General features: G+C 41.9%; 1 protein-coding gene across 8 annotated transcripts in view; it reads left to right on the top strand.

Moving 5' to 3' along the window:
• LOC140483840 (FERM domain-containing protein 4B-like) overlaps positions 1-12,413 on the top strand; it is a 371,993-nt gene that overhangs the window by 331,642 nt on the left and 27,938 nt on the right. For all 8 annotated transcript variants that reach the window (XM_072582530.1, XM_072582532.1, XM_072582531.1 and 5 more), the window contains one exon: positions 999-1,075. In XM_072582530.1, coding sequence (XP_072438631.1) covers positions 999-1,075 — 77 coding nt within the window. The remainder of the gene's footprint in view (positions 1-998; positions 1,076-12,413) is intronic.

Raw genomic sequence — 12,413 nt, 5'->3', positions numbered from 1 at the left:
TCAGTGCTGTAACAGGCATTGTCTCTTATAGCCTCAGACTGTGCCTTTCAGAAGGGCCTGCAGAAAAGTGTGTAATCTCTGGAGAATTCCTTTCCCCGTTGACTTCATGCGAAATAATTGAAAGGGGGTGGATTCTGGGAGGGAACTCATTTTTTTTTAAAAATGACTGTTGACATGAATTGCTGGTGGGAGGAGTAAATGTACGAAAGCTTGAAACTCTGGGAAGCTGGAACCAGGCGAAGGAAACAGCACAAGGAAGGTTTCTATGGTTTTAACACAGGCAGCAAGTGGTTCCTAGGAGCCTTATGCAAAGAAAACATGCACATGAAAGTGTATATTATATTTCACCTTTTGTAACTGGTGAGTTGATTTGAGTGCAACTAAGCTTTTATTTATGGCTGTGGTGCCCCAGACCTTTTGTGTAGTCACTGGTGTATTTTCAATGTTATTGCCAATAGTTCCTATAAGGAAATGATAGGGAGCTGCTGCATCCAGAGGAGAAGAAAAAATTTAGAATGTGACCTGTAGCTTTATTTTATATTTTATTGAAGTGCCAGGCAGGAAGTTTTGTATCTGTTCAAAAGTTCTGCTCAATACTTCTAAAGTCTTACAAAAAGCCTTGTTTTTAAAAAAAAAGCAACATTGGATTTTGTAAAACTTAGTCACTTCATAAAGCAACTGAGTTCAATGAACAAAATACATTTAAATAGTAACTATATCAACAAAAGAATGAGTTGGCAAAGTGTGTTGACAATGAAGTGCATTAAAAGGGAAGGTGGCAGTAACTGGGAAAAGGAAGTTATGATAAATGCTGTACCTTTTACAGTAACACAGACAGTGTATTGAATGGAGAGCTGTAATGATCAATTCTGTTTTGGGACTGTAGTTTTAATTTTGAATGCTGCACCCTTTTTGATATTAACTATGCAGAATTCCTTTTGTTCACTAGATTGCAGTAGCTTTCCACCTCATGCCTATTCAATTTCTTCTATTTGCAGATATTCCAGTGGAAACAGCTTGAAAATTTATACTTCCGAGAAAAGAAGTTTGCGGTGGAAGTTCACGATCCTCGTAGGTAAGATGTTTCCTTTGCTATCGTAACCCCTTTTAGTAAAAAAAAATTAATGTAGGCTTTGTTACAAGTGTGTTTATCGAAGCTGACCATGCTATGTTCAAGCTGTGAATTTTTAAAAATGAATCTTGAAATTGACTATTACTGACTAAGGCAGTAGGTGTAAAATTTGCATCTATTTCTGTAGTTCGAGCAATAAACCTACAAAGAAGCAGATTTTTGTGCTGAATTTTGTTCAATTTTCTAGCTAGTTTATAAACTAATTGTTGCATACTTTTCGTTGCCTTTGTTTCTGCAGTCGTCTTATCTTCCTCGCTGACAAACATTGGTTATTTGGCTGCAACACATTAAAATTTAATGTATGTGGAACTCATTGTCACAGGGGGCAGTGGAGGCCAGGTCATTGAGTGTATTTAAGACAGAGATAGGTTTCTGATTAGTAAGGACACCAAGGGTTACAGAATGGAGGAGGAGAACAGGGTTGTGAAACATATCAGCCATGATCAAATGACTGGGCGAAGTGACCTAATTCTGCTCCTATATGTTGTGGTATTTTTAATGTTTATCTCTAAGTCCCTCTATCATTATGCTCTACACTTTTTTTTTTCTCTCTCTCTCTCTACAGTTTCCTCCAATTATACTTGTACTCCACCCATTAATTTTCTGTCCTTCTAACCCAGATCTCTTTTGTGTATTTTTCTATCGCTGCTGAGTGTCCCTACCTCTGAAACAGGATATCTGGGTTCAAATCCCACCTACTTTAGGTGTGTGTACTAACAGGTTGATTTTTTTTTTAAAAATGCATAAATACATCTGTCTTTTCTATTGGCTTCTGAGCCTTCAGTAACATCTTCCTATTCTATGGTGTTCATCACTTAACTTCTTCACCTTTTGTGGAAAAAAAACTTCTCATTGAACTTTAATGCCAAGCTTTTGAAAAGTTCTTTGGATTAAGGACACTGTATAGGTCACATGCAGAATATTACTTCTGCATGAAAATTGGTATTTAACTGATCATGACCATAGCGCACTCAATCTGAAACCTCTTCCCCTTTGAGTTCATCGAAAACACTGTCTATTTTGTCTGCATCAAGTTTCATTTTCCCCTCTCTCATGCCTTCATTACTCTCCAACTGCATGAACTTAGAGTTCTCATTCAGATATTTACATTTCATTGCAGCCCTGTTCTCCTCAGTTTTGACCTCCAAATTTTTGCAGTCCTCTGATCTACTCCTTGACAATCCAGCCATCCTCCACATCCATTCCCTGTGCTATTTTTACCTCCAGTTGTCTATGCCCCATTAACATTTAGCTCCTTAGATCCTCTTGTTACCCCTTAAAATCCATTTCCATTATCACATCCTTTAATGGCTTGGAAATAATTCTCTTTTTGCCTCAAATATATTTGGATTTTTCATGTTAAAAACACTCAATAAATGATAATTGTATAAACAGTGATATTCTGCAATTGGATTAAAAACAAAATGAAACGCATATTGATCCATTGCGAATGTGTATTATGTTCTATACCTAGAGATAATTCTGGGGGGACTTGCCTATTATTCTACTGAGAAATTCTCTGCAAATTTGGAAGCAAATGTCCAATAGGATTAATTTTCACTTTTTCTTATAAAGCATATACTGCCTTTAGAAATGCTTGCTTGTTGTAGTACCGAACCATTTGTAGGAGTTATGATCCTTACTTTTATCTATATTTTCATAGTTTATTGCATGCAACCATCCAGGCTTTACTACTAACTTTACGTTTTACTTTTTCCCAAATGCTGCTTAAACAGCTGCAGTCTGTTTTCTACATTCCATTTCTATTGCCAGATTTATTTCTGGGGGAAGGAGCATAACAAATGCTCCCATTTACTGGCTTCTGGCCAGCTCCAGGCTAACTCCTGAAGAAACTAATAAATCTTAGTAAAATGTGATTTATTCAGCTATTATGAGTGGGGATGGGGAACAACAGCAAATTAGAGGTATTTTAACTATTTGTATTCTATAATCTGTGTTTTTTGTACTCTTCTTGTCTGTTAAGTATTTTGCAAATGTTATTGGTTACTGTTAACATGGTTGATAATTGACAATTTCTGTTTTGATGGTGGCTGCCACAAGGTCAGTTGGAATGCTGAGTGAAAGGAGAGGAGTCCTACTGATAGCCTTCTGCCTAACAATTCTTCTGGTGTTATTGCCCATAACTCACGAAGGCTGTGTCCATTGTTCAATATCAGTCCCTGCTACAGAATTGCAAGAAGGATTCTAGTAAAATGCATCACATTCTGTATATGTCCTTTCTTGTATTTGTGAATATACTGAAGAGTTACTATAGGGTTTTCAGGGTTTTATTGTACAATTGCAAGACCAGATATAATTTTAATCCATACATATAATGCTGAAAAATATACACTGGAGGTATTCATTTCTTAATGTTTTATTTTACAACAACTGTTTGGAAAGGGAGCACAGGTGGTGCATTTTCCTGAAATCCATGTCTTAAAATTTTATGGGGCTTGATCTCTTGGGCCAGCATTAGCCTCTTGCCTAACCCATAAAAGCACATTTCATGTCATTTGGAATAACATTGACAGCAGCTAGGGAGAAGCCTGCGGTCAAGGCCATGTGGTCTTTTCAGTTGAAGGAAAAAGTGTGAATAGCATAAAATGAATCAAATTGGGTCACCAAACTAAAAGTTATTGCATTTCAGTCCTCTATCCAAGTGAGAAAATTGTGAAGTTAATACCAACGCTTCACTTTGCAAATATTTCTGTGAAGACCATGATCTCCACCTGTCACTTTCTAAATTGTCACCACTGCTTGTCCAATTATCCAGAGAAGCAAAGACTTGAATTTCAGAAGGACCTTTCTTAATCTCAATGTTCCGGAATGTTTCAAAAAGAACTTCACTGAGTATTGTGTAGTCACTGTTCGAATGTTGCAAGTGCAGCAACCAATTTGCATGGAGTCTTTTGCATCCAACTTAAACTGGAGATTACTTCCTTTCTAAAATCTCATCCAAAAGCCCTCCATTAGTGCAGACCTTCCTTAGTACTGCAATGGATGGTCAGTCTTGATTTTTTTTTTTAATGCACTCATGTTTGAATTGTTTGTTGCACCCAGAATCTTGTCGCTTGGAGGCAAGAATGCTACAAACTGAGCCACTAGAACCAAAAGATCACCCAATTAAATATTGGGGAGACCAAAGCCTTTCCTTCGGTTCCTGCCAAAAACTCCATTCCCTTCGTCACTGACTCCAACCATCTCCTCAGCAGGTGTCTAAGCTTAACCATGTAGGTGAAGGAACTCCCCACTGATAGGATATACTGGAATGAATCATGCCAGCGCCATCTTGGAACCTCAGTCGTGCACCTGGTCTTTATTTTTCAAATTACTTTTCCCTAAGAATTCATGCTGAAGCATCTGTACCTAGCACCTTTATACCTAAAATGGCAACATAAGTGGAGATTTTTAAACTTGTCACTGTGCTCATTTGAGTACGTGACAATAAAGCTAATTCTAACTAGACTGTTCGCAACCTTTGTCATGTTTCTGTCTAAGATGAACTTTGAACCCAGAGATCAAAATAACATCTGAGCACTCCTGAAATTTCTTAAGGGTGAGTTTTCAATTCTGTTGGCTACTTTTTAAATTTTCGACTGGGACGTTTTCATTCAGTCACATTGGGATGAACTTTCCCACATGAGGGATAAATGTCATTTTTTTTGTCAAGTTTTTTTGAGAAGGCTTGGACAGGTTTCTTGCAGGATTATACCAAACTTGCCTCATGAACTGTTAGCTATGCCCCACTTGTCAGTGGTTAGCCTGATTTCTTCCTGTTGGCGTAGGCGCGAGTACGTTCCCTGATGGGATATACCAGAATCTCTCCTGGCAGCACCATCTCGGAACCAGGGTCATACATCTGTTCAAGCATTGGCAGTCCAGAGCTGTCCTTCATAAAGTCATAGAGATGTACAGCAAGGAAAAAGACCCTTTGGTGCAACAGATCCATGCTGATGAGATATCCTAACCTAATCTCGTCCGATTTGCCAGTTCTTGGCCCATACATGTACCAGCCTTTGCATGAAAATGTTGTCCCTTTTTTTTTTTAAATCTTTCCACTCTCACCCTTAACTTATGCCGTCCAGTTTTTGACTCCCCCCCCCCCCCCCCCCCCCCCCCCCCCACCCCAGGGAAAAAGCCTTGTCTATTTACCCTGTCCATGCCCTCGTGATTTTATAAAGCTCCATAAGGTCACCCCTCAGCTTCTGATGCTCCAGGGACAGCAACCCCAGCCTATACAGCCCATCCTTGTCACTCAAGTCCTCCAATCCTGGCAAAATCTTTGCTTTGAACATATGGCATAGCACACATAAACCAATGCCTCTAGCAATAAAAGTGGCACAGCTGAGATTTCCTTTCATATCGAAGCTTACATTCCTACTCCAATTGCTGTTTAAGCACTAGGCCACACATTCACCTGTTAGCGACATATCTTCCATCTAGTCACTGCTGCCGTTTCTGCGGTGCGCATAGTCATTCCAGCTTCTTAACATTATTTAAAGTGAAACCATCACATAACAGAAAGCCTTAAAAACTTTTACATTTATATTTATAAACACCAAAGCAAACAAAAGTTGTATTTGTCTTTCAACTCTTACTGCGTGCATGTTAAGAACCAGGAGTTTTTACAGCCCATGAATGATCACTGCACTCAACTGTCATCGACTGCAGCAGTGTCAATTAAATCCTGTCTGACATGGAGCATAGCAGTGTCTGACACTACACCATGTACAATATGAAGTTCCTCTGCTCACAAGACTGCTCTCGCTCTTCTAGTTTGTCAGCTAACATTACATCCCCTCGCTGCCTGCTCCACTTATACAGAGCACAGTAAGGTAGAAATGTGTGGTGCACTCAGTCAGTCTGGGGAGTATCACAAGGCCTGTGCAGACTGGTCCAAGCAGTGGCATCTCCTCTTCAAGCCTATGTCTGCTGAATCATGACCCTGGTTGAAGAATGGACTGCATTGTATCTCCACTCTGCTTCAGTCAGGGAACTGTGTTACAGAGTCATCAGCCATCATTGCAATAGGCAGCTTTTGTCTCCCAGTAATCCTCTTTGTAAGCCCCTGCCAACACAGTAGGAATGTGCAAGTTCTCAAAGATATAGGCATCATGGCAGCTCCCAGGATACCATGGGCAACTTTCAAAGAAGTAATACCAGCTATTGTTGGTGACTTGCACTTTTCTATTGATATCCTCTGCTACGTTATGAAATGGTTTCCTCAGCACTGTGTGCAAACTATGGTGCATTGCACCTGTGGGAAACCAGCAATTTTCCTAAAGTCTATTCCCCAGCCTTAACTTATTTGTGGGTGGACAATTAGAGACTCTACACAGGTTCCCAGGGGAGTCCTTCGAAGCAGCAGTAATGTAAAGGTTCAATGCAATTAGCAGAGGTTGTAGCTCCAGCTTTAGCAGTTCACAAAGGTCAATGACAATGTCCTCGGCCATCCTCCGTCTGCATCCATTGCGCCTTACTCATCCAGAGGAAACATCATCTAGCATGAAAGACTGTGCACATCCTGGGAATCATGAGGGAAACTTTGCTGTAACCTCTTCATGTGGAGGTTTGTTGGAGGTTGCTACTGGCCCTGGGTTTGCTGTTGCATCTGCTCCTCCCATGTTTCTCTGCCCCTTCATAGAGCTTAGAGTCATAAAGGTGTACAGCAAGGAAACAGGCCCTTCAATCCAACTCATCCATGCCGACAAGGTATCCTAACCTAATCAGAATCCCTACAGAATGTAGAAAGAAGCCATTTGGCCCAACAAATCCACATTAACCCTCTGAAGAGTAACCCACCCAGACCCATTTCCCTACCCGATATTTACCCTGGCTAATGCCCCTAATACTATAGGCAATTTACCTGGCCTGCACGTTATTTTTGGATTGTGGGAGGAAACCCTAAGGTGGGAATTGAACCTGGATCCCTGGTGCTGTGAGGTAGCAATGCTAACCACTGAGCCACCCTGCCACCCTAGTACCATTTGCCAGCACTTTGTTCATATCCCTGTAAACCCTTCCTATTATACCCATCCAGATACCTTTTTGTAAATGTTGTAATTGCACCAGCCATAACCACTTCCTCTAGCAGCTCATTCTGTACACGCACCACCCTCTGTGTGAAAACATTGCCCCTTGGGTCCCTTTTTTAAAATCTTTCCCCTGTCACTCTAAACCTATGCCCTCTTGCACTCTTCCACCCCAGAGAAAAGACCACATCTATTTACCCTATCCATGTCCATAAATTTCTGTAATGTCACCCCTCGGCCTCCGGTCCAGGGAAAATAATCCTAGCCTATTCAGCTTCTCTCTGGAGCTCAAACCCTCCAACGCTGGTAACATCCTCATAAATCTTTTCTGAACCCTTTCAAGTTTCACAACATCCTTCCAATTGGAGGAAGACCAGAATTGCACACAATATCCCAACAGTGGCCCTAACCAATGTCCTGTACAACCACAACATGACCTCCCAACTCCTGTACTCAATGCTCTTACCAATGAAGGAAAGCATACCAAATGCCACCTTCACTATCCTGTCTACCTGTGACTCCACTTTCAAGGAGCTATGAACCTGCACATCAAGGTCTCTTTGTTCAGCAACACTCCCCAGGACCTTAGACACTTAAATGGTAAGTCCTGCCCTGATTTGCCTTTCCAAAATACAGCACCTCACACTTATCTAAATTAAACTCCATCTGTCACTGTTCAGCCCATTGGCCCGTCTCACCAAGATCCCATTGTACTCTTTGCTATCCACTACACCTCCAATGTTGTGTCATCTGCAAACTTACTAACCAAATCTCCTATGTTCACATCCAGATCATTTCAGCACCTATAACCCTTGCAGTGGCTGGATGCATTGGTCATTTATCCAATGCACCTTTTGTAGGGAACAGAATAAATAGAACTGCTGTTTGTAATTTTTATTAATGACTTAGATGAGGGAGTCGAAGGGTGGGTCAGTAAATTTGCAGATGATACAAAGATAGGTGGAGTTGTGGACAGTGAGGAGGGCTGTTGTCGGCTGCAGAGGGACTTAGATATGATGCAGAGCTGGGCTGAGGAGTGGCAGATGGAGTTCAACCCTGCCAAGTGTGAGGTTGTCCATTTTGGAAGAACAAATAAGAATGCGGAATACAGGGTTAACGGTAGGGTTCTTGGTCAGGTGGAGGAACAGAGGGATCTTGGGGTCTATGTACATAGATCTTTGAAGGTTGCCACTCAGGTGGATAGAGTTTGTAAGAAGGCCTATGGAGTATTATCGTTCATTAGCAGAGGGATTGAATTCAAGAGTCGTGAAGTGATGTTGCAGCTGTACAGGACTTTGGTTAGGCCACAGTTGGAGTACTGTGTGCAGTTCTGGTCGCCTCACTTTAGGAAAGATGTGGAAGCTTTGGAGAGGGTGCAGAGAAGATTTACCAGGATGTTGCCTGGAATGGAGAGTAGGTCGTACGAGGATAGGTTGAGAGTTCTCGGCCTTTTCTCGTTGGAACGGCGAAGGATGAGGGGTGACTTGATAGAGGTTTATAAGATGATCCGAGGAATAGACAGTCAGAAACTTTTTCCCCGGGTACAACAGAGTGTTACAAGGGGACATAAATTTAAGGTGAAGGGTGGAAGGTATAGGGGAGATGTCAGGGGTGGGTTCTTTACCCAGAGAGTGGTGGGGGCATTGAATGCGCTGCCCGTGGGAGTGGTAGAGTCAGATTCATTGGCGACCTTTAAGCGGCATTTGGATAGGTACATGGATGGGTGCTTAATCTAGGATAGAAGTTCGGCACAACATCGTGGGCCGAAGGGCCTGTTCTGTGCTGTATTGTTCTATGTTCTATGTTCTATGATCTATGGTAATGAGCAGTGAGCAAATGTATCACTTACAAATGACAGCTTAACATAGTGTGCCCTAAAGTGGGACAAGGAGGGCCATGGTATTACTCTTCTTTGATCTTTAGTATTGGTCTTCATTTTGATGACGGCATCATCAGTTATGTGGTAAAGATTGTAGGTGCTGCATGAGTACTGAACCCTTCTCTCAGTCCATGTCACCCACAAAAGGCATTACTACAGATAAGAGTCCTGTGTTACATTACTGTTCAGTTGCAAGGGAATCCATTCCATGTCATAGAATCCCCACCATGTGGGAACAGGCCATTTGGCCCAACAAGTCCACACCAACCCTCTGAAGAATAACCTACCCAGTCTCATTCCCCAACCCTATATTCCCCCTGACTAAGGCACCTAACCTACACATCCCTGAACAATCTGGGCAATTTAGCATGGCCAATTCACCTAATCTGCACATCTTTGGATTGTGGGAGGGAACTGGAGCACTTGGAGGAAACCCACACAGACACAGGGAGCATATGCAAACTCCACACAGATAGTCACCCTAGGGTGGATCGAACCCGGGTCCCTGGCACTGTGAGGCAGCAGTATTCACCACTGAGCCACTGTGCTGTCTCACCTGCGATCTTCTGACCTTGTGCAGCCTGAGGCCTTGCATTAGCTACATGCTTAGTGGCCCACAGCTGCTGCTTTTAAGGTTGCCTGTGATTACTTCAGCTTCAGACCTGTCAGTTGTCAATCTGCAAGAACCAGTGACATGTCAAGATTGCTTGTGACTAGTATTTGACCCCCACACACTTGCACAGTTAGGATACTTTGCATGCACTGATATGGTCGCAGATGGTTTTAACCTGCACTTTGCAAGTGCCCCCTAAAAGGCCTCCCAGTGCTCTGAAATGGAGCCTGCAGTTTTGGACAGCAGACATTGACTCCTGCCACACCCATTTTTCATTCTTAGCAATCCAGGTCATGCTGCACACAGAGTACCAGGCTCAGTCTGGTTTCTAAACTGCAGTCTTGAAGTGGCAAACCATATTACAAGTGAATTCAGGGATGTGCCACAATGATGAGGAGAGGCTTATACATGTTAGATGCCAGCATTCACGAATGTGGAGTACTTGCGGCTACTGCTCATTGTGTATCATGAGACACGGTGCCTACTGTTCAAGGTGGAGGTCCAAAGGAGCAAGCAGTGAGTTGGAGTCACCATATTCAGGTCAGGAATTCTCAGCATCCAGTTCCTACCTGTTGTATGATAGAATGGGAGAGTACGTTTTAAATAAACTGAGATTCAGTAATGAGGATGGTAATGAGTGATAATTGGCAGTCGTCAGCCACCGCTGCTCGCTAGAGAGAATTTCATCTCAAGGTCCAGGATTTGGCTGGAAAACGCTACTTTGTTAGTCTTGACATCAAGAAAGGCTTCTCTCAATGCCGCTTGCAATTCTCCCAAATTTCTCTCCATAGCCCACATCATTCATGGCCTCAGAGGATTCTATCCAACGTCCTCTGTGTTTGATGTCTGGGTATTTGGACTCTCGGAAGTAGAATTAGAACCATTCCTCAATGTCCTCAATAATAACCAGCCTTCCATTTAAACTGAAAGCCACAGCACACAAGGCAGGTTTAAATGCTTGAGATGTCACAATATTTAAATTAGCACAAACCAACCAGCTATAGGTTGGCAGCAGAGTTGTTCTTTTCATAACCTTTCATTAAAAAACACTCTAACTCTGGATGAATTCATTGCGAGTGATTTCAAGTTTTCCTGTCTCCCATTTAGCTAAATATTCTAGTGTTGGCAGGCTAGCTTGACAAGCTATCTACCTCTCCGTTTCACAGCCACTTAATTCCCCACCCCTGTCCCCTTTTTGCAGTCACTTTTCTCTATCATCTTCCCTGGCATCACCTGCAGACCTACTGCCTCAACTGACTTCTTGCTTTTTTTCCTACTGAAGGCTGTTGTCCCTCCTTCACATATGGGTGAGTCCACAGGCAACACTCGTGGGGGCACAACAGCTTCATTGAAAACTCCCCAGTCTACATACCATGGTGATTTTTTTTTTGTCCTGATTGGGGGTACCATTGATTTTTTTTTTCTCTCTACTGGGCAATTTGGCCTTTTTGTTTTTGACCATGTATTTGCTGTTTGCCCCTCCATCCATTTTGAGCACTGCTGTGATCATACATTTTTGACATAGGTAGTTTTGGACTATTTCCATATCTTTAACATCACCCCGACTCATCTCATCTGCTGAAACCATTATTAATGCCTTAGTTAGCTTTACCTACTGCTCTGAAATATTCCTAGTCAACCTCCCATCTTCACCTTTTCATTAAGTTGTTATCCAGAACCTACTGTCCATCTCCTAAGGCCTGTTCACCTGTCAACCTTGTACTTGTTAATCTGCTTTGACTCCCAGTTGAGCAGTGTCTCCATGTTTAAAGTTCTCATCTTTGTTTTGAGATCCCCACCTATGGTTATGCCTGCCTGTCTCTCAAATCTCCTAGCCCTATCGCCATCTGAGGTTTCACCACAACTCTCATTCTGACATCTTGAGTAGCTCCAATTTTATTTCCTCTATCATTGGAACTGAGCCATCAGCTGCCTCCCCTGAAAATTCTCTCCCCCAACGTCTCTGTCTCATTACCTCTTTCCTCTCCTCTTTTAAGATGTTCTTGATTTGATTAGACTTATTATTGCCGCATGTACTGAGATACAGTGGAAAGTGTTGTTTGTTTGCTAACCAGTCACATCATACATTACGCAACTATGAGGGTAATGGAACAGAATGCAGAAAATAATGTAGGAGCAAATTACTGCAGATGCTGGAATCTGAGCTGAAAATAAAAAATGCTGAAAATCGCAGCTGGTCAGGAGAGAAAGCAAGCTTACATTTAGAGTCTGGATTGCTCTTCGTCAGTCAATGGATGGAATGCTAGTTTGCGTGATAAACCTGGGCTGCTTTCACAACTCTAATTTCTTAAGGTCTTGGGCAGAATAGTTGCTGTACTAAGTTGTGATGTATACGGAGAGGATATTTTCTATGGAACATCTATAAAAATTGGCAAGAAACCATTGTGTACATGGTGAATTTCCTTAGCCTTATGAGGAAATAGATGCATTGTTATGCTTTCTTAACAATAGTATCGACCTGGCTAGACCAAGACGTAACATTGGTGATCTTTTACTCTAAGGAACTTGAAGTTTTTGACCATCTCCACCTCAGTCTTGATAGAGATAGGGATGTGTCCTCCACTCTGCATCCTGAAGTCAATGACCAGCTCCTTTTGTTTTGCTGACATTGAGATACTCACCTAAAAATACCTTTTACATCCAAACATCTGTATTAATGGACCTCTTTGATATAAGTAATTGAAAAATTATAATTAAACAAATGCAGTATTTTTTTTGTCTGCTCTCATGCCA

This window comes from Chiloscyllium punctatum, chromosome 12, assembly GCF_047496795.1.
Source record: "Chiloscyllium punctatum isolate Juve2018m chromosome 12, sChiPun1.3, whole genome shotgun sequence".
Lineage (NCBI taxonomy): Eukaryota > Metazoa > Chordata > Chondrichthyes > Orectolobiformes > Hemiscylliidae > Chiloscyllium > Chiloscyllium punctatum.
The sequence above is the reverse complement of the archived record's forward strand: the minus strand, read 5'-3'. Positions and strand labels throughout refer to the sequence as shown.